This window comes from Nesoenas mayeri (assembly GCF_963082525.1).
Source record: "Nesoenas mayeri genome assembly, chromosome: 6".
In the NCBI taxonomy this organism is placed as follows: domain Eukaryota; kingdom Metazoa; phylum Chordata; class Aves; order Columbiformes; family Columbidae; genus Nesoenas; species Nesoenas mayeri.
The window spans coordinates 20,249,142-20,272,856 of NC_137545.1; the positions used below are offsets into that span (position 1 = coordinate 20,249,142).

Here is a 23,715-nt window from a genome sequence, read left to right on the forward strand (position 1 = left end):
TTGTCTTTCCTAGGTTAATTAAATGGGTGAAAATACATTCCTTTTGTTCAGGGACAGGACTGTGAATCAAGGGATTTGGTTGTTATTCCTGTTTTTCTCAAACTTGATCTGTAGCCAGATTAGTCAAAACAATGTAGAGTGGTGTCAAGATAACCAAGCTGGCTCGTTTCTTGTTACCATAGTTATATTAGCATGTTACCAAAAAGCAATTTGTTAGTAGCCTGTTCTACATGTAGTCAAGTCAAGATTATTTTAACTTTAGTCTGAGAAGTGAATAAACACATGCAACATGGTATTTAGTCTTTATAATATTTATAAAGGTGTATTTCTGTGCATCTTAATATAAAGATTTATTGCTTTTTCTTTCATTTTTTCAGCCAGTGGAGAATGAAGTTGGTTTTACAAAGACCAAGGTTAGACTGGCAGATATGATGTCACATTTGGATCTATCACAGGCGCAGCTTGAGTTATTGGCACTATAGTGGGAAAATAAAGGTTATTTAGGGTACAAAACAATGCTCTGAGCCCTTGACATTTGAGCACTTTTCTAGTGAGTTTTGCCCTTTTCATTCTACGTTGTGCAGCTGTAACTGACGTGAAGTCATGAGACATTTCATTTGGAAAAAAATGGCAAGATGAGTTTCTCCATCATTACACCAGTGAAGATAAATATTATTTATTTGAAATTTTTGTGGAAATCCAAAGACATTATAGAATCAGAGCAGTTCTAGTTTGTAAGTTTTGTCTGAAAGAGTGAGAGGCTCCAAGGACAATGTAAATTTTCATGTTTTAACATACTTTATCACACAGTTTTAGAAGAAATTGGCTTTTCTTTTGCCCTTCTTGTATCTGGCTAACAGCAGTTCACCTGTTTAGTCCCTGAATATTATAATGAACACTGGTATCTTTTTTCCCTGCTGTTGGTTGTAAAAAATACCTTGCAAGACCACACCTGCTTTTATCTATTCAGTGTGCAGTTTTCCAGGACACACCACATGACTGTTGAGAGGGGACTTGAAGGTACCTGTGATTTTGGCTGTACCTCTTCCCTACTGTGCCTTCTGCCACCCCTGTTGGGGGGCTTTGGGGACAACGGCAAGGCGAGGAGCTGCCTGAGGGAGCCTGCAGCACAGCTCGGTGCTCTGGAGCTGGGTTTGCTCTCCGGCCTGACCTGCAGTGCTCCTGCCAGCACGTGGGCAAGTGTGGAGCTGGGGGCGTGCAGCTGCTGCTCCATCCTGCAAGGCTCACTCACGGCTTTCCACAGTTTGGAGAAAATTGTTGCTTATGATTTTTTAGAGTAGCTTCTGAGCATTCCGAGCTGCTGAGGATGGAGAGGGAGCCAGCTGGCTGTGATTTGCATCAGAATGAATCATTGATATTTTCTCCTAGGGAAAGTTAAGTGCCTCTCTTCCAGAGTGTAGTTGTAAAGCACTTGCTAGGAATGAGGACTACACAGCAGAACACACTTTTAAAACTTCTTCCTGAATTATATCTTGTTTCTTTTACTTGAATTCAGTTACTGCTTAAAATCCTTGACACCCATAATGCAGTCCCAATGTAAAGTGCCTTATATTATAATGATAATATAATCTAGATTTTTGAAGGTATGAACTGGGAGCTAGGCATTCAAAATTAGATTCTTATCCTTAAAGATTTTTTTTTTTTGCTTCTCAAGTATTGATGTCCTGAAATAAATTTTAAATTATAAATGTGAATTTCTTACTTAGCTCAAAAACTGTTATATTTCTGTAGAGGTTCCTCTCCAAGTATACACATAAAATTTATTACAGTCACTTAAAATTCTTATCTCAAATTAAATTTTATACACATAAATTTGAGTAAATCATCATTATTATCTTTATTTTAGTCCTGTAAGAATATTGAGTTTTCTTTCAAATGAGTGACTTACTTGAATTAGTCTCCAGAAAATCAATGCAGCCAACAAAAATCAATCCTTTCAGTTTGATTGAGTCTTTCAAGCATTTCACTGTGCATCCTTCTTTCATTCATGTGCATTACTTTGAAGCTTTAAACTATTGTTGTCTTCTCTATGGCTGCTCAGAGTCACTTTTTTCTAAGTAATATTTTTCAGGTTTGAAAATTGATCAGTTTTCTTCTCAAAACTAAGACGACATTCATTCATTTATTCACACGTGAATAGCTACACCTTGCCAATATAAAAAACCTGTCTGAAATAAGTCAATGAGAACTTTCCTGCTAATTAGATGAGCTTTGAGATGAGGACTTTTAAGGTCTGTATAGATAATCTGAGTTTTCTGGAGACATGGTGGAGTGTGGTGAGTTGAGTCCACAATTCTAGTGCCTTATGCTCATTTACTGACAGCTCTCTAGCCCCTTGGTAGTTGTGGTGGAAGCTCAGCCAGGTCAAACAAACAAACAAAAACCTTCATGTATTTTATGTCTTCTTGGACCTCCATGTTGCAACACACTAGTATTGTTGATTTGTTGATTTTAAGACTCATAATCCTTTCTTCATCTGTTCAGGTCTGACATTTCAGACCAAAATTTTAAAAAAGGCATTTCTTTTGATAGAAAAGTTGTTTGAAGTATGAATTAAAAATACCCCAAATTATTATACTGATTTGAACAATTAAAATCTTAATTATATACTTTCAGTTAGCTTTACAGAAAATATTATTTAGAACTGATCGATTTAGATGACTGGGCCTGTATCCCACAGAAACTTGGAATATAACCCTACTCTTGCTTCACATGTAAATGCATTTAATTATTAAATGCTGTGTTTACTTTATTTGGGAGACAAATGCTATTTTCAATAGAAAGAATTGTATAAAAGAGAGAATGTTTGATGTGCCATTTCAATAAATATTAATATCAAATTATTGTTCTCTAGATAATGCCTAGTAACCATTGCTAACTGTGAACGCTTCTGCTGTTCCTATGAATATGCCTGTAAGACATGCTGCACTTCCAAGCAACGTTGACTGTATTTTTTTCTTCCCTTGCTATGCCTTTTGATAGTTTCAAAGACAGTGTGGAGAAATCACCATCTTATTCAGACTGGCTAATAAATAATAGCATTGCTGAACTCGTAGCTTCCACGGGTCTCCCGGTAAACATCAGTGATGCCTATCAGGATCCTCGCTTTGATGCTGAAGTAAGAGGTTTTTAGAAATTTAAATATACATCATATTTTTGACATTACAACTAATATAACACAACTTTATTGTTATATCTGAGTGGCTGTAAAACATGTGAATGTTTATTTGGAATTGTTTTTTCTAGCCACTGTGTCATCCCTCTGGTCTGCAGCTGTTGACATGGCTTAATTTAGTAGACACAAGGCACTGAATTAGTGTTTGACTTTAGGCTGTTAGTTCGTTGATGATTTTTTTTTTTCTATTTATGAGTGATACCTATACTATCAATCAAGTGCTTTGATATATATGCAAACTGATTTTTATTGCTGAAAATTCTGCTGTTGGTGTTCAGTGTTAGCAGCACCATGGTTATTAGCTGTTGGGGTGACTGGGACTGTACACACAGAGTGTAAACAGAATTTGTATCTAGAGAGACAAATGTTGTTTGTGATCTAACTTAGCCAACTAACCTTTTAATTTGCACAAATAAAATATGCCCAGTGGATTTGTTATTTCTCCAAGATACATATCACTCCTAATAAAAATTGTGTATCTGAAGGTATTAATTCCAGCCTCAGTTAGGAGGGTGTAGGTAGTTACAGATAAAAATGTATACACATACTTAACACCTAAAGAAATCTTAGAAGCATATGGAAGGACAAAATCTCCACTGAACTCTATCTAGTGAAAGAGTATTACTGCAGGGGACTTGGCCAACAGTTGGGCAGCACATTAATCAGTGGACAGCCTTGGTCAGCAAGCTTGCTAAACTATATTACTATAAAAAGTGTGCTTGGAAATGTTTCATTTTGAGACTTTGCTAAGTTCCAGTTTTATTCCATGTGTTGTTAAAGGGATCATCTCAAACTAGTTGAATTTCTCAAAACAAGAAAAATAGAAGGGGCCTGCTGTAAAAGTGTACAAGAAAACTGTGTTGATACTAATTTGTTCAGAACTTGAAAAAATGCAATTAATGCCTGGGGTTTGTTTTTGATGAAGAGTTATGCTAAAATACAGTATGCCTATCTTTGATATATTTGCAGTTGTACTTTTAATATATCATGTCCTAGAATAACTCAGCTGTTTCTTATTTGTTTCACGGTTAGTCCTTTCCAAGTTAAAGGCACTGCCCAATTTATATAGAGAAAAAGAAAACAATACAAAGGGCAGTAATTCCTACGAAAACTTAATTCTTAAATACAGTTGTTTCAATCAATTCTATGGACAGTCAGGGGTAGCAAGAGGAACATACATTTGTGGTTTATTAACAGGTATTCTGTTCTCTGCGTCTGTTTAAAACACTCTTTTTTCTCTCAGAACACTAATTGTAGTTTTCAAATGTGGTTGCTCAGTTTTCAACTAATTCACTGAGAATTTAATGATAAAGTATTTTCATTGACTTCATTCTAAGGTGTATAATTCTGAGGCAACTTTTCCCCTGCTCCCATGGATTTTAGGTGGTACTCCACACTGATTTCAGTGATGCTTTCTGAGTATGCACAAATAAGCAGTACTCTAGTAAAACCTGAATTATACATTATGCTAGCTAGGAGATCACAGTGATATGAGTTATTGCTGGTCTTTTCTTATATTACAGATTGCCTCTAGCACTGGCAGCTTTAGTAAGAGAACATCTCCTGATCTCCTGTGAGTGGGCTCATCCCACTCTCTCATCTCTTTTGAAAAAGTATTTTCTTCAGATTTGACAGCAATGACCTTAAAGAATAAAGCTCATTAACTGTAGAAAAGAGAGGTTCAGTGGCACGTATAATAAATTGCAAAGTTTTATACCATATTAGACAGAAAACAATAAATGAGGCAGAAAACTTTCTTCAGAACTACAGGACCAATTAAACATACATGGAAAATCTCAAATCTTGGTTTTGACCCCCTCCTTCCTTTTCTTTCTAGCTTGCACTTCTGCCTAATTCCCTACCTACTCTTGCCTTTCTTCTGAAAATGCGCATTTCCTGTAAACCTCCTTTTATAGCTGCTTTGCTAAATGCTAAATCCAGTTTCAGTTTGGCAATTGGGGAGTGTGTTTCTCAGGCATGCTTACTCAATTAAGGTTATTCCTACTAATACACTAGTGTAAGTAATCTGGGAATTGTCTGGACGTTGCCTCAGTTGCAGTTTAATTCCAAATCAAGGTCAAATAGTGTAAACTTTCTGTGACAAAGATGGCAATGTTTGTATTTTCTTTGGCAATTTTTAGAAAAATACTTATGACTTTTTGTTAATCTTACTGTGAAAGAAGTTTCAGCATAAAATTATTGAGTGAGAACTGCTCCATACAGAATGACATTTGTAAATGTAAGCGTACTCTTTGACATTTCTATTACAAGAATGCAAAAGGCTGCAAATGGTACCTACTGCTAATGGAAGGTCTCATTTCTATATTTCAGGCTGACCAGATTTCTGGCTTTCACATAAGGTCTGTTCTGTGTGTTCCTATATGGAATAGCAGCCACCAAATAATAGGTAAGACTTTCCTTGTAGCTGCATCATTTTTGTGCTAATGTAAATTTAATTCTGTCTTTTCAATTCTATATTCCTTTTTCTTCTTTTTCCCAGATGAATATTGCTAAGAAGTTATGGTACCTAGGATGCATGCTTAGTATCCAAGAAGGGCTGTTTTGACTTGGGTACTGCATGGACTTTTTCAGCTTTCCCATTGTGTTATTGTTAAGTTATATTGTATTGAAACTTGAGCACTAATGAGATGAAAAAAGCAATTCTAACAATACTAATGAAAAATGTTGATATGCTTTGATACTTTTTGTGGGTCTCCCTTTTTTGTATATGACCCGGGGAACTGTTCTTGCATTCAAGCAAAGTGGTTATTTCCCTCTTTAATGATGAACCGCTCAGGACAGAGTCACTGGAGAGGCTGTGGCAGGTGTCAGAGCTGCCTGTGGCCATGGCATGTGCTGGATCAGGACGTGACAGGGTTTTATTTCTTGTTTGATGAGATGCTTCCCAGCTGTGATACACCTGCCAGTGGCCCGGGGTTATTACCTGCTTTTGGCACAAAAAGGAGGGCTAGTTGTAAATAATGGCACCAGATTCCTCTGTTAACTTTCCACAGAAGAATCCAAGTCAAAGCAAGAGCGATTTAAACCAGGAGGGCAGCCTCACATCCCTGGGTGTTGTGTGTCAGCGAGGCTGAGGTCAGGGGTGCCACTCCAGATCAGGGGCTTGGAGCTTATTCAGCAGAGGTGCTGTGGGAATTGAGTCTTTTAAAAATATGGCTCATTGTATGTTGTGTGTGTTACCTTAGAGAAGTAGAAAGAAATTGAACCCTTCACTGCTGATAGTTCTTACGGTATTTTTCTAAGGGCATATTGTAGCTAAATTAAATAGATATAGTTTGTTGCAGTAGAACTCTGTATTAGTTCAGCTAGAGCCAAGAGCTTTGAACACTTTTTCAAGTGGTTTAAGGAAATCACATTTATTTCATTGGTTCAATAAATTTATGGACCAGTCATGAGAATGAAATGATTTATACACCCAGGTGATGCTAAACCAACTAAGATTTTAGAAACAAAGGTACTGATTCAGCAAATTATATTAGTAACTCCAGATTTCTAGGGCAACTTATATGATTGCTATTAGCAAAGTGCTCAAGTTCTTTCCCAAGGAGGTTTTTAACCTTTTGTGAAAAGCACTGCAAGTAGCTTTTAGATTTGCAATATTATACTTGGAAAGTAAAGGATAACAGTTGAATGTAATAAACCGACTCCTGGTATCAAAACAATCAGACTTCCATGTGTTTCTGTCTGTTTAACAATTTTCAGAATAAATATTTGCAGTTTTGCTTTTCAGTTTGAAAGATGTATTTTAAGTGTTAACAATGACTAAAATAATCTGCATTGTGAATTACCGAATGAAGATTATAATTCATATTAACTCTTTCTAAAGGGGTAGCTCAAGTGTTGAACAGGCTTGATGGGAAACCCTTTGATGATGCTGACCAGCGACTCTTTGAAGTAAGAGACATTCAATTTTGTAGTAATAACATACTATTTCAGCAGGATTTGGTAATGCTACTTCAGACTACTCTAGGGAGGGGGGAAGAATATGTTGTCTGTATTTGTGGTTTGACATTAATTCTCAGAACACCTCACTTAAAAAAGGGTTGCATGGTAATTAAAACAAGTTTCTTGCATCTAATCTTTCTATTCTTGTTGAGGCCAGTGACTTACCTGCATTCTCAAGATAACCTAAGCATGATGATTCCTAATATTTCCATGCAATTCCTTTTCATGATTAAGCCAGCATTCATCTTTGTGTCTGTATTATAACTGGCTTTCTTTTTTCTTTTTTTCTCTTTGATTTTAGGCTTTTGTTATTTTTTGTGGACTGGGCATCAATAACACGATTATGTATGACCAAGTGAAGAAGTCCTGGGCAAAACAGTCTGTAGCTCTTGATGTATGTATATATCCTAATGATACCTTTTCTTGCTTGTGTCACATGTAAAGGAACCTGCTGCTTCTGAATTTATTGTACTTAGCATAATTTTCTACATCTATCTCTCGGCATCTTAGACAGTTGTCTCATTAAGGTAATGCTAGAGGGAAACTTTCTCTGGCAATGCTTAACTGTGGAGCTCATGCACAGCTGCAGTAATTTTGAACCTGGATATCTCATTTGGTGCCAATGTCTTTACATTAGAAGGGGGCACATTGATGATGGAGGATCTAGTTTCTTACAGGTCTAAGTGCAGGAATTAATCTAGACGTTATGTATTTTCTTGTCCAATAGGAACTGAAAATTTCTTAGAATTTGATATTTTAGGTAGCTTGTTGTTTTTCTAGTGTTGTGAAGTGTAAGTAAAACATAACATGAACAGGACGAAATTTGAAAAAAGTTATGATCATTATAGGAGTTTTTAGTATGAAAAGCAACATCTATTGAACCCTTATCAGATATGTGTCTTGCTAGAATAAAGTCAACACAGGATGGCTAGCAGCTCAGCAAGAGCTCCACTGTGGGTCCAGGCCACTACATAATGCAAGGTCCAGCACATCATGTCTTTATTTGAAATATATATAGAGTAGGCAAATGGATGGAAAGCTTTCTCTTTTTTTCTGCCAACTGCCTTTGTAAAATTTAATTTTCCTGTTTCTGCTCCCCCTATTCATGAAGAATGAAATCTCCCAGCTCCTGTAGAACAAACTCTAAAATGCAGAACATTTAGAAGTTTACATAATAATACTTTTTAAAACAATTGATTCAACAGTAAAGCACTGTTCTCTAGTATATTCTGGAGATTTTAAACATAATCATATTAAAATAGTCTTGGTGAGAACAGAGCTTGGAGTTTTGAGGATAGCTTTACAAATTTATTTTTACTAAAACCATTAAGAACTGTTTCAATGAAACTTAAGATCTTTTAAAAATCGTTACACAAGACTGATTAATCTTAAAACATTTCTCCAATGCAAGGGTAATGTCACTGAGGTTTCATATCAGTTTAAATTTGACGTGTGAGAAGAGGAGAAGAAAATGATATAGCTGTCCCTCATGTGTGCACGCTAGAGCTGTGTAACTCTTTCAAGTTTATACAGTACTCACCATTACAATAAGAACCCCCAAAAATAACATTGGCCTGATTGAGATATGAATTTATCTCCATTAAAACAAAAATCAAACCAAACTGGAGTGGTATGGAGGTCGCATAATTTCTTTCTTTGCTTTAGGGTTGGAGATTTTTATTTATGTATTGGGAATCTGTCCTGTTAAGCATGTAGCATGTAGGCTTTTTGAAGTCAATAGGACTGTTTGTGTTAAAAAACATTCTAAGCATAAGTGGCTTTTAAAATAATTCCTGTGTATGCATTCACTTAGGAGGAAAAGTTTTAAACTTTCCTTTTTAGGCCTCCTGCAAGATTTCTTATCCTTTACATATCTTAGTAATGAATTACTGTCAGACCTCATATGCCACAGATATTTGCGCAATATGACTCCTTAGAATGAATATTCCTCTTGGCAAGAAAAACTAGCCATGCCAGATATCAAACTTGGATAGACAGGGATGAAAGCTAACATAGAAGTTTATTTACTATTGAAATCCAGGAAATTCACATTTCTTGGTTTAAAATATAGCTCCTTTCTTTGGTCTAAAACAGACTAATAGCCATGTAGCTTGAATGTAGGTTATAGGTTTGATAAATGGCCACTGTTCTTTAGTGAAGAGTAATTCTTTCTATAAATGAACAACAACTTACGATAGTATTTGTGTAAAGTACTTGAAGATACAACAGAAAAGTCCTGAACGAAATAATGGTATATGCTGAAGGACCATGAATCCATTTTTTAGTAATAGAGTAGTTTATTAGTATTCCTATGTTTAGCTAGCATGGCAATTATTGGTATTTGAAAATGACATTGATATCAAATGTAAAATACATCAATTTGATATATACCATAATAAGATTCTTATCCAAATATACAGGTACTGGTTTTCATATAGAACTCTTGTAACTCTTGTAACTCTTGACTAATAAACTAAAGACCAAAATGTAAATAAATTACGGGGAAAGTTTGAGAGGACAACGCCGTATGGTTCAAAACCAGGGTAAAGTCTGTTATATACAAAGGATGCAAAATTTGGAAATTATTAAAAGATTAGAATAATCAACAAGAAAGATTGTAAAAATCTAGAGGGATATAATGAATGAAGATAAATTAGAAGCTTGATGAGAATTTTGATATTAAATGTAATCTGTTTAGCAGAAGACGTAGTCTTACTAATCTTATAGATTTGGAGAGAAGCTACAATATGTTTGGACAGACAGTTAGATGTTGAAGCAGGACGTGATGTATAGTTATAGAAAGTAACATGTGGGACAGAACAAGTGAATTGGTGTTTGTTATTTATTTTATATTGCAGGAATGATTTCCTGTTACTGTACAAGATGAAGCCTCTAAAACTGATATGAGTAAATGCATCTTTGGACTTATTGCCACAAGGCATTTCAAGACAAGGGCATTTCAGATAGAGTTTAGGTATTTGTATGAGTAACAGAGACATTCATAGATGAGAACAATTTCAAAATGAGAAATGTATATGAAAGCTGCAGCACATAAGCAGATGGTGTATTGCTGTGTGGTGAGGAGGACCTGTCCATGCTCAGGGTGCTCTGGCTCCATGAGCTCCCTCATGGACCAGCGACTCCTCCATGCACCATCAGAGCGCAGTGGGCCCAGTACAGAGGAGCTGTGTAGTACTTTGCATTTTATTAGATGCTTTCATCTCCTGAATGGTATTGAGGAGAACGTCAAGCATAGCACAGAGGTGTTAATTTGTATGCAGTGATGTGCCACTAGCAAAGGCATTAATGCTTTTACAGTATAGTAAAGGCATTATTTAAAGTCTATAAACCTACTGTTATTTTTACATTAAGTTCTTTTTTAATTGTAGAACTCCAGGAGAACAATGTAGAAATACTTATAATATTAAATTACTTACTGTCTATGATTCCCTGTAAAATTCCCTGCAACATAAATGCCAAATGTGTACCTGATAACCTGCAATTAGTTATTATATGCTGACATTCAGAACTGAATTACCATGCATAAATATTAATTAAATTTGTTTTAAACGTCATTGATTAGACTGCAGAACGGAGCCCTATTATTTCTGTTTGTCAAGTCTACAAAAATGTGTTTTATCTTTTGTTCTGGGGCAGGTGTTGTCTTATCATGCAACATGTTCGAAGGCAGAAGTTGATAAATTTAAGGTAAGGATTCAAGTTTTTGGTTGTTTCTGAAAATATAACAGTAAATTAAAATGAATTTGGATTATATGAGAGAAAAGTTTTACATCAAAAGCAGAAAATCATAATTAACAGGGATTTATGAAGGATGTATTACATGTTAGGCAGGAAAGGTGGGAAAAAAAAAATCTTTCAAAGGATAAAGAGTGATGGGTGCACAGTGGCAAAATACAATTGTCCCAGCACCAGCTGCTGGAACTGCACATCGGTGTGTGTTCAGTGCGCTCCTCAGCAAGAACCACCATAGGGAAGTCGTAACACAGTGGGAGGTGAAAGAGGCTATAGAAAATGAGAGGAACTTGAGACTTTACGTACTTATATTGTGGAAGCTGACCTGTGTTTACTAAAAAAGCGGAGCATTTGCTATCAAGATTGTGCATAGGCTCAGAAGGTTGGACCCGAAGGTGAGAAATCCTCTTCTAACTTGTGTAAGTGCACTGGGCAGAACAGTAAAGCGATGCATGCTGAAGCATTGCAGGGGACCAATAATTATGTTTTCTCACTGAATCCTGCCTTGCCAAAGGGGAGAGAGTAGGGGGAACGCTGACCTTGCTCTTTCATCACTGCCAGCACTCAGAGCTGCTTTTGTGGTAGCCTTTGTTTGTCCTTTTCTGCTTGGGGAAGCATTAGGAAACTTGGTGGCATGTTCCTTGGCTATGAGGAGCCCATGTTGCAGAAGGCTCCTCCAAGCTGTTTGGGAGACTCTCATGGTGGATATCAGTGTTGGTCTCCTGCACACAAAGAATGCTGGAGACTGTGGCAAGGGCTGGGAAGGAGATGTGGACTGTTGTGAGCCCACACTGCTGGCATCCCCTGCTGTGGCTCCCTGGCCCCAGTCTGGATGAAAAATATTTTTTTGGTTATTTTGACACTTGGCTGGCTGCAACCTGATCTGCAGCATTGGGATGGCTGTGGTGGAACAGGGAAGCCTGGGCAGAGGAAGGGTAGCTATGGCTAGTTAGTTAATTAGTTTTGGATTATTGCCCAAATGATAGCTGTACCTTAGAACTCTGTATTGATACCTGGTGATATGGGTGTAATATTCTCCCTCCATTGTAGTTATTGGTGCAGTTACCCACCCTTTTGTAAGCTGAAGATTAGATTAATGAATAATGTTGGAATCAAACATTCTTGAAGATCATTCTACTACTACAGTGAGCAGAAAATACTATTGTGTGCTTGATAAGTTGTGTTTCATGTTTGGCAAAAAGAACACTGAACACTCTCTGAAAGAGAGGTGAAAGAAAGGGATAATGGACAATAATTTTTTAAAATTTTTTTTTACTTTTAGTTTACCTTACAATAAGTGTCTGCAATATGTCTTCTGTTGACTGTCAGGATTCAACCAGTATCTTTCTACATACAAGAGAGCCATACTACTTCATTGTTGTCAGACATTGAAAGACAATTCTCCATCATGTTCTATGTAGTTGAAATAAAAGCCTGCTATGTTACTCTTTGGACTTAGATACTAGTGTGATGAGGAGCTATTCTGCTTGTTTTCCCAGGTGTCTTCACTAATAGATTGGCTAGTGTCCAAGTAAGGAAGGTCTTGTCATTATCTTTTTACTTTGAAGACTTATAACTATATATTTAATGGTTAATGATAAGATAAATAGAAATTAAACACATTTATTCATTAACAAGCACAAATTGATACTTTTTTTTTTAAGAACATAGCTGAGAAAATGAGGACTACAACCAAGTTATGCTTCAATTAAGCTATTTTTTTTCAGAAATATTTTTCACTTTTCTATATCCAGTTGTCTTGCTTTCAACTCTTGGCAAAATGAGTGCCAGGTGGTTTTTGTTAATGCTTTACACCACTTGTTGTAAATAAAACAAAACAACAAAAACCCAAAGAGGACCAGTGTGTCTTGTGGGCCTTCAACAGAGAGCTCAGCCCCAGAGAGGACCATCCATCCATGGGATGAAATTGCTCCTGTCTCTCCCCTTGCAGAGCTCTGGCAACTGGTCTCCTAGGGCATCCTACCCTGAAATCACTGCTCTTTTCTCTGTTCGTTGTATTGTTGTCTTTTGCATAAGCCCTTTGTTATATCAGGGTCATCTAGACTTGACTGGCTAATAAACAGTTCCTCCCTCTGGGGGTGTTTGGGGCTAAAACTCTCCCTGCTCCCTTTGGTGATTTGTTGGCAGATGTCAGAGGAAATGCCTGTTATGATTTACCCGATGTTCTGGTTCAGTCAAAGCAGTAACACACATGACAGAAACATCTAAATGAGAGTAATGCCCTACTGGCTCTTGACTGACACAGGACCTAACAGTAATTAGGGACACTGGAGTGACAATGCATTTGAGTTGACAACTTTTCAACACATTACCCCAAACATACTGTAACTGGCCCCAGCAGCTTGGAAAAAATTAAATATTCTTTCCTCCTAGTTCAAGTTGTTTATTTCCACCTTTGACATCTCATTTCTTTATAGTCTTAATAAAATGCTTTCCCATTAATTTTTATTGGCTAGGATCTGAAAAATATTCTGATAAAAAGTCAAAAATTGCAAGTGTACTTAAAATTTCTTTTTCTTCTGGCTTTTACAAGTTAACTAATTTTATTGCATTACAGCAATTATTAGCAAGACTAGTTAAAGTTGGTTTTTTTACTTGAAATTTTGCCAATAAGTTCCTACTGTTATTGGATGAGTTCACAAATATACAAATTCACAAATAATAACTGGTATCTTTTTAAGAATTAAACATAATCACTGTGAGCATGTTCTGTACAATTAATAACATTTATTACTGTTGCTACCAAACCTGTTCAAAAATTAATGAAACAACAACAACAAATCTTAGTAACAAACTCTTAAGAAATTAAATACCTTTCTTCAGATCCGGTGATGGGAAAAAATGCAGAGCACCATTGGTTGTGGAGCTGGAAAATACAGAGGGAAATTCACAATATGGAACAATGAAACATGAATGTATAATAATGGACCATGTCATGCAACTGGCCTGTTCCATATCTGATTTCTACAATTATCTTAAAAAAAAAGCAGCAACATAGAGTCACATTAAATGGGGGTTTTTTTGCACTTTTTTTGAGGGATTCCACTTCTGGTGTTACTAGACTATAGCTTTCACTAATAAAAACCTGAAAGCCAAGTCTAAGCATGCTTTATGATTAGAAATTGTTCTATTAATGATTGGAGCATTTTTCTTTTCCCCGAGAAGAAAATCCAATTATGTGAATCATTAGTGTAAAAAACTGTGTCACCAGTCCCTTTCATTATTTGCATTAAAGCTTTTGGAATTCAGTAGCGCCTATGCTTGCAGGCACACGTTGCTCAAGAGGCTGGTGATCAGGACTGGCATGCAGCTCAGACACAGTGTGGGCAGGTGCCACTCTGCAGAGCTGGATGGAGCCACCAGCCGCATCTGCTGCTCCTGCCCAGGCAGTGGGATGGAAAATTCATGCCCTTAACCCAGAGAGCTTGTTTCAGTGATGAGATAGAGGGGGCTTAGCCCTCCAGCCAGGCACAAGTGGAACTTCAGAGATCTGGATTCAGAGCCTGGGCAAATCCCTTAGTCTCTGTAGGTGGTAATCTGACCCCGGGGAGGGTGATGATCAATGCTTATAAATATCTTAAGGGTCAGTGGCAATAGGATGGGACCAAACTCTTCTCAGTGGTGCCCAGTGATAGGATGAGGGGTAACGGGCACAGGCTGAAACACAGGAAGGTTCCATCTGAATATGGGGAGAAACTTCTTCACTTTGAGGGTGCCAGAGCACTGGAACAGGCTGCCCAGATGGGCTGTGGACTCTCCTTCGCTGGAGACATTCAAAACCCACCTGGACACATTCCTGTGCAATCTGCTCAGGGTGAACCTGCCTTAGCAGGTGGGTTGAACTAGATGATCTCCTTCCAACCCAAACCATTCTGTGATTCCGTGTAACGGGAGGTTTGACACTGATTTCAGCAGCATGTTGCTGTCTTCAACTTGACCTGGCACTTGTAAAATTGCATAATAGTGTTCCTTCTGTCACCTTCCAGCTATCTGTTCATGGCAGTCAGTCTTTTGTGTTGCATTGTCTAATAGAACAAGGTCTCTGAAAAAAAAGTTAAGATTTAAGATCCAGTCTTCTTTTTATGCCAGTTTAAAATGTAGGTGAAGTAAATACTTGAGTTACATGCAGTGTAAAATGGGGCCTGTTGCCTGAAAACAGGTAGGTTTTTAAAATGAGGAAAAACATATGGAAGCTTAATTAATAGTTTCAATAACAGCTAATTAAATCAGAAGTAATTATTAATCAGAATTAATCAGGGAGCATCTATCGTTGTTCTTGACCTTGGGATATGTGCCATACTTCCAGCTTCTAAGAAAGAAGACATGTTTTTCTGTGAACGATTTATAGGATTACAACAAGAGCAACAAAAACATATGATTTATAGTAAGTATTGTATGTACACTCTGTGTTGCTAGATCATTTTACATTTATTTGCTACTAAACATTTTTCAACTTTGATTTTTTTTTTAGATTTAGATTATGATGGCTTCCAAAACAAACAAACAAACAAACAAAAAACACACACAAAAAAACCCACCACAAAACAAACTTCCAAACTGTGAAGTTAATATAAACAGAACACTTTTACACTTTTAAAGTTTTCTGACGTGTACTGCATTACTGTGATAGGTAAATTTCTGATACTGTTGCTCTAGTTATGGAGAGAAAAATTAAACTTTTCATGGGCATGTTAGAGTAAGAAAGAAAAAACAACACCTTAAGTGCAAACATTTCTTGCATTTCTGAGAATATGTCAAGAGCTGGATTTATCACAATGCTTCTCACTTGCATCTACATAACTACACTAAATTCAAACTGAACTTTGGCAGGATGAGCTAAAGTAATGCACCAATGAATCATATCCATATCAATATTCAATTTATTTTTTAAGAACTGTGGCAACTAAGTTCTCTTGTATTTTAGACTTAAAATACAATTCCATTATTTCCATTGTGTACTAGCATTAGTGTTTAGCTATAAACATTTGTTTTATTGGAATAAAGGAATGTAAGACTGGTGAAATCTGATTCATCTGAGATTGATGCTCTCCTACAGCATTGTCCTGTAGTGCCAGGTTTATTCTCATTGAAATGCAGGCTCTCCAATCCTAAAAATAGTTTTCTTGTAGGCAAATATAGAAAGACAAGATACATGAATAAAGAATGCAGAATTGTGTCCAGGACTGGATATTTATAGCAAGAGTTACTGGCTTCTGAGACAGCAATGAACAAGTCCTGTGACTTAGCAAAGCAGTCCCACAAACACATATCACCTTTGCATTTAACTAATATAGTTTCCAAAGAGAATATGTAAACATTGTCCTATTATGGGTAATACACAAGAAGCTATTTTTAAAAAGCTAACCTAATTGCACAGCTGTGAATGGTATAAGCCAGATCAATATTTAATGACTATGATGCATTATTTATAGCCCTGTGAGAGATTCCCTTTTTTAGGTCAAACAGCACACAGGAGAGCTACACAATGGAAAATAATGTATTACCTGCTTTACAGAATATTCGATTCAAAATGTAGCATGAATAACAATTCCTGTGTTTCTCAATTCCTGTAGCCCGAGGTATGGCTGGTTAAGACCTACACCCACATAGGGAGGCTTTTGTGTCTGGCTGACACACACAGATATTTAACTAAATGATGGAAAGAGCTGAACCAAAAAAGGAAACAACTTTTAAGACTGCTGCTGTATGTGACAGTGTAAACAGCTGAATCCATGAAAGATGGTGGATTTAAGTGAATTTGATACTTAGAGTGCATTACCCGTATAATCTAACATGAACTTGTTATTAATGTCTTATGCTCTTACAATTTTATACCCATCCTTAAATGCATAACAGCGGGCAGCACAATGAAAAATTGAATTTTATGTATTAATTTTATCTCTAATACCTGTAAGGATTGGGAAAGCGTTTCTAGGCTATGTTATTTTCTGCTGTAATGCCATCTTTCAACTTAGGACTATTTTAGTTACTTTTATATTTTCGTAATTCAATAATTCATAGTGGTTTATAATAATTACATTGTAGTGTTCCTCGGTAATTAAATTTCAGAAAGGCAAGCTGGTCTTTGTGTTTTGGATCACTTATGAAATATTGCCATATAAATGTGTTTAGCTAGAAGATGAGGGTTTTTAATGCATTGATGATGTTACCGTTTCGATCTGTTTGGTAAGGAGCGTTTAGCAAGGACCCCCTACACAGCCAGTACTGCAGCCATGGGCCCAGCCATGCGCATGGTGAAGCGTACAGTTTTCTTTAGGGACCTACAGTTCTGTGTTAAGTGCATGAAGTTATTCACATGCTTAAGTATTTTTCAGATTGTCCTCCAAGACGAGTCACACAGGCTCTTGGACTCCCCCTTGTCTGCCACGGGAGGTCCTGCGCTGGCTCCGAGCCTTTACCCAATGCTATTCCAGCTGCTCAGGTTCCACTGAGGGTAGTGACAGTGGGGGAGAAAATAAGGAGAAACCCCAAGGGTGAACAGGGCTTAAGTGTTAATATTGAACCGTGTTCCATTTTTCCCCTTTTGAGAAATGCACATGCTCACAAGATGTAAAACACAGTTTATTTTCTCTGCTTTTCCACATGCACTGCCCACATAAGACCTAAAGCACAGTGTTAAGAGTTTCATAATTCATGAAACTGAGGTCTTTATTGTATTACAGTATTCCATATGCTTTTACATGTGCCTATGCCTCCAGTTGTCATGGAAACAAGAAGTCAGGAACACATTGCATACACTGAAAATGATTTTTAAAAAATAATTATTAAAAAGAAAATACTGGGGTTTTTATACTAGTTTCTGCAATGTGAGGCTGTCATCTGTTGGCATCAGGCTAGTGCTCTGTAGCTGAAAGATGTATAAAAGTAATTTTTTAAAAAATTTCAGTGAAGAGAGGCAATGGCATGGAGGAGTAGGGAAATAATTTTTTGTGGTCTTTTCTCATACAATGTTTAGGTTTATGGGCATCAAATGAAATCAAGGTGCAGATTTTTGCAGATTTTTGACTAAAGATCTCTCTTCAGCAAATGTAGATGTAAATGAGTTAAAAATGATGAATTCTTGTATGAAGACGGTCATCTCTGGCTCAGGCAATCTCTGACGTGCAGCTTGCCGAAGCTGAGGGGACGGCACCAAGAAGCCTGTTTTCTCAGTTCAAATAGTCCTTCCTGCTCTCAGTCACTCACAGCTAAGGTACTATAGGGATTAGAAGGACCTTTGGTCTGACCCAAGACAACTATTCTTGTGTTACTAATCAGAGCCTTCCAAAAGCACTGCTTGGGAAAACAAAACAAAACCAAACAAACCCCAAACAACTACATTCTTTGCATCACTTTTTTATCACCCAGAAAAGAGACCACACCTTTAATTTTTAAAAATGAAATGTGATTTGACTTGATTATTACTGTCATAAATCACAGAAACTGCAGATACCAGGGTCTGACGAAAACTCCAAAGTTTGCTGAATTGTTTATTTCAGTACGAGCTGTTTCTTTTCCTTTCTCAACCATCTGCCCCGGAAGCATTTCTGGATTGTCCTGCTAAGCTGTTATTCAGCTCCTTGTGTCAATGCTGGGACCTGTGATTCTCAGGTGCACTTCTTCTGATGCAACAGCCCTTCTCACACAGATACTGCTACCATCGTGAAACCTGTTTCCAGTGTGGTAGTTTTCATTGAGAATAAGGCATACAAAAGAGCAACATGACAGTTTGTGGGGAAAAAAAAATGAGGTCTCTTGCCTAAATTTCTTCCATGAGGCATTTAATCAGAAATAAAGTGGGATGACTTCAGTGTGTCAGAGGCATGAGTGGCACCTGTTTATGAATTAGTTTTGGAGCTGTCCTACTAGACTTAGTGTCATACTACAGTATCTACCCTAATTCTAGGAATAGTTAATACAAAAAGGTAATTGAAATTCTGGATTTGCTTTCAAAATTTTAAATATTCAGTTTTATTGAAATTTCAGCATTTGAATCTACTGGCTTTGCAGTTGATCAATATGAGATTAAATTGTTGTGTGAAAGATTGTTCTTGTATTTCTAAAATGATCATGTCTACTATTTTGAGGTGAAAACCTCAAGCTCCCAGAGTAAAATGTTCTGTTCCCTCCAGGGCAGACAAAATACGAGTTTTCCAGGATGCTGTGGAGGGAAGGCTTCACAAGGAGTAATTTAACCTGGTGAGGCTCAGGCACAGACCTGCTCTCTGAAGGGGCCAGTCCCCTTTGTTGGCTATAGAGGGGTAAAGGGAGGTTATAGTGGTCAGGAGTGCATACACCCATCTGCTCCCCTCCAAATATTTGTGATCTGACTGGGCAGGTTCCTTGCCTCATGCTGTCATATCATCTGAGCAGGGCAAGACATAACTTCATGTTTTGGTTTCTCATCTACAAAAAGGGGACAGAAATGTTGAAATAAATCTGTGAAAGATTTCAATATTTCTGCTGTATGACTGCAAAATATCTATATGATGCAATAAGCCCCCACAAAACCAGTTTATTTTGTGGTGGAGGGGATAAGAAAATCCCATTTTAAAAAAGTCTTGCTCTTGAAGAAAAGCTATATATGATTTGGGAGGGTTAAGGCAAAAGAAAGAAGTGTGTGGCCTGGCAGCCAGATAAAACCCACAATTTAACCATATATCCTATGCCCAGACAATTTTTTTTCTGTTCATTTATGAGTTTGGCACAGGTCATTAAATCAATTTTTAAAAGGGATAGGCTTCTTTCAGCAAGGAGTAAGTTCTGGTCTGTGGATTACATCAGGGCAAGGGCGTAATGCACATGTCAATAAGGAACTTCCTGTGGATTTTTCTTTTAATATGCATAGGCAAAATGTATTTATTCTTAAGTATTTATGCTATACAGAATAACCTGTGAATACATTTACACTGTAGGTTAACAAGAAGTGAGCTTAAGGGTTAGGATTAAAAAAAAAGTGAAAAATCAACATTCATATTCTGACTGCAAAGACACACAGTAACTAGGAACATTAAATAATAAATGACTACTTCTAAGATCAGCTACTTCATAGCTAGATCAGAGCTTGAATCTTCTTGTTAAATACCTTAACAAGTAGAAAACTTCAATCACTGAAAATAATGGAAAATTAAAATTACATGCATGGTCAAAACCAGTCTTTGTACTACTTTTTTAAAAAAGCCTTCTTCTGTGAAGCTGAAATAGATTTCAGTTGATTCAGATAATTCTAAGAATTTCTGATATGCTCTAATATTCTTTTATAGTATTAACAAAACATTCTAAATAGTCTGAAATATTACTGACTTATTGCCTTTTAATAGTAGCTGTTTTTCAGTTTCTTAGTAATTATGCACACTAATGTGGTCGTACTTCAACAACAGAAATTTTCAGCAGAAGAGTAATAAACCACTTACGGTTATTATCTTACCCATAACTAAAAAAAGTGTGCTGCTCCTTCACTGCTCTCAAATACTGCATTTTGTTATTTACATGGGAAGTTTTGTGTTTACTGCATCTGTTTTATTATCCAAAACCACAGTTGGTCCAGGACTTGAAAATGCTTAGGAAAACAAATTAGAAATAGCAATTGTTGGGAACATAGTATTGGTCGCAAGTGCAGGTGAAATGATTTATTATCCAACAGACTCGTTGTGTGTCCTTCGATCTGATCAGTCACCACATTCCACAAGAATCTCTTGTCAGCTGGAAAGTGCTGCAGCATTTACCAATGACCATGGGACCAGTGATAAGGCAAAATGTCACGCCAGCCTGAGGAATATCTGGTGAATGATGATTTTTTTTTTTGATTTTTTTTTTTTAAAGAAAAAAAGGAAAATCAACATTTGTCAAATGATGAAGTAGTATGTTTCAGTCAGTGCCAGACTTGGGAATTTATACTTGGGAAGGTTTTCAAATAGGAAGAAAACTCTATCTAGCAAAGACTTGTGCACTTAATTTGGACCAGAATAATTTTTTAAAATTTGGGTTCTTCAGCAAATGATGGTACTTTAGGAGTTCTTCACTGTGTGTTTATGGTTCTTTCACCTTCAAAAAGGAACAAATTACTCCCCACAGAGCTGACAGACATCCCTGGGGTGAGCTCTGTGTGACAGCTCACTGTTCTGAGACCTCTATTCCCAGAATGGGCCAGTAAGACCATTGTATTGTCTGTTTTAATTCATGGAAGAAAGAATTTTTTGAAGAAATACAGAAAAATGTAATAATATTTCACATTAAAAGAATTCTTTATCTGTGCTTGGATTCCTTTTGTAGCCTCAGCAGATTGACAGTTATAACTGGGAATTTTCTGGGTAAAAAAATCAAGGTGTTTTTCACCAAACTTTGGACAGAAATTTTCTAATTGGCGTTAATATTAGCAAGGTTAATTTTAAAATTAAACAAGCTCTTTTGTAGTACTACTGGTATTTAAAAACAGGAAAAAAAATCTTGTTTTGCCCAGCATTTAACCTACAAAAGGAAAGAAATACTTTTCTTTGTTTATTTCTGCCTCTACATAGTGTTCTGACTACAAACACCTGTTTGTCATAAATGTTTCCTGGTATTAATTTTAATTTATTCATGGTGATGTTTTCATAGCCAGTCTTTTTACAAAGTAGTTTTCCAAAAGGAAATTAAAAAATATTTCTCAAAGGAATAGGCAGTGTCCTTTAGAGTCTTTTGACATTGCCAACAAGTTCATATTAGAGCTAGAACCTTTTCATAATTAAAACTTCAGAGAGGTAAGAGTGCAAAATAAATAGATGAGAAACGTTTTTCTGAGATGAATCTGTTTGGCCACTGGGTGCCATCCTTGCTCCATTGTAAGGCTGATCGCCCAGCAGCATTTCTGTTAAGCTATAAAATCCTGAAAAAGGCAACACCAGTGTGATTTCACACCATCGTAATGTGTCTGTGTGTGTGTGTGTGTGCATGTAGTAGCATCATTAGCAGCACAGGCAGCGTGTCCTTCATGTGCAAGTCACCAAGAGACTCAGGAGAAATGTCCCCACAGGCTCAGCCATGTTACAGCCACAGTCTCATATGCAGCATTTAAAAAATTTATGTATTTTTTAACATTTTTATTTCTCCATGAGCTGGTAAGAGCAAGACTGTGCTGAAAGACTCTTCCCACACACAAGTGTGTGAGTGACCGTGCTCCTGTACAGTATTAACTTGGGCTCGGGGATTGTTTGAAGGGAAAAAATTACATGGATGCACACTTGTTTTCTAGATCAATTAATATCTAGAGTGTATGGGCCTGAAACATCTAAGCAAAACTGTATCTATTATATTATGGAAAAAATCTTTGTGATTGCAGCCTTCTGTGTGTTATTTATTACACTGTTTGATTGTCTACTTGGGGCGGGGAGGGGGCAGAATTTCTCTATTGTTTTAGTCTCAAAAGTCTCTTGTTTTAGGCTGGGCAAAATCCCAGGCGGAGTAAATGTATTTTCTAAGAAAAAAATAATGGCAGTAGTTCTATGTTTTTAGCCTTTCAAATTTAATGTGTGAACACTTTAAATGTATGAGAAATAGACTCTAGCACTTCTCTTTCTTGTTGGAACTGTATGGAAAATGTGTAGATTGTACCCCAGGCAAAACCAGGAAACTGAATATTTTATGAGGCCATTTCTGTGAAGTGTTCTGTCCTCTTGTGCTTTGCAACCAGCTACACCCAGGTCTGAAAACACACAGAGAAGTCAAGAACATTGTATTATTGGTGTTTGCAGTGCATTTGTGATCCCCATGCACACACAGCACCCTGTTTGGTGTGCTAAATGTGTTTTAACTTGACTAACTCCACTTTCTGTGCTGCCATGCAGCAGCGTGTGTTTTGTCCCAGGCATACAAGCTTATGAGCACATAACAAACTCCATCTCAAAACAAGAAAACAACAATTCGTATTTATGGCCTTCATAAGCTCTGCTGTTAAAGTGATTGTGGGTGCCTACTTGCATTACCTGTACTTCCCTGAAGGAGACCCATTGCAGTGCCACCCCAGAAGGGTCCCAGATCCAGCTCCTTGCGTGGCTCCTGTCTCACCTGTGTGCACCTGAACTGCCTCTCTGTTGGAGTCACTGGTGGCTGAGGTGTTTGTGCACCCCACAGCTCTGTGGGGCACCGACAACCCTCAGTGCCCCTAGAAATGGAGTCACGCAGACAGACCTCTTCACTGCGATTCATACCTCCTTAGCTGATGTAGCGCTGTCTAAATGTAGGATAAGATGTTATATTCAAACATTAATTTGGCAGATACGAAGTGTCTAGGAGAAAAGGAATGGTTATATCAAACATCTTAAAGGCATTTTCATAGGGGCCAGTTAATCTGTATTATAAGACCTTCATTAGAACCTCATGAATGACAAGAAACAAGTATTTATGGCTGTGTTGCAGCCTTTCACCTCAACGTAGTGGTGGATGAAAGCAACTTTTGTTTAAAGCAAATTCACAAAGCTAGTTAGATAAAAGTATTAAGTAAAGAGTTAAATAAATGCAACACTTAAGCACCTATTATTTGTTTTTGTTGAAAATGCAGAATCAGTACATTTTATTTCTTCTTGGAAAACGTGATTAGGTTGAGTTGTGTGTGAACTAGAGCTCTGTGTGGGGTAGGTGCTCAGGCTTTCCCTGGTGTTGTGCTTTGTGGGATGAAGGGTACTGTGAAGGACGGTCCTTTTGCTGTGGGGAGAGAAGCTGGGATCTGTGTTCAGTCTGCCCTGCAGTAGCCCTGCACAGGATAACCCTCTTGGCTGTGGCAAGATGAAGCTCTGTTTTTTCTT

At 37.1% G+C, this 23,715-nt stretch overlaps 1 protein-coding gene across 1 annotated transcript in view; it reads left to right on the plus strand.

Annotated features, from left to right (window-relative positions):
• Window positions 1–23,715, plus strand: part of PDE11A (phosphodiesterase 11A) — a gene marked incomplete at both ends in the record, with an annotated part of 132,678 nt that overhangs the window by 64,194 nt on the left and 44,769 nt on the right. Inside the window, 5 exons of the mRNA XM_080346496.1 lie at window positions 3,004–3,139; window positions 5,528–5,603; window positions 7,044–7,111; window positions 7,464–7,556; window positions 10,820–10,870. Of these exons, the coding sequence (XP_080202622.1) occupies window positions 3,004–3,139; window positions 5,528–5,603; window positions 7,044–7,111; window positions 7,464–7,556; window positions 10,820–10,870 (424 nt within the window). The remainder of the gene's footprint in view (window positions 1–3,003; window positions 3,140–5,527; window positions 5,604–7,043; window positions 7,112–7,463; window positions 7,557–10,819; window positions 10,871–23,715) is intronic.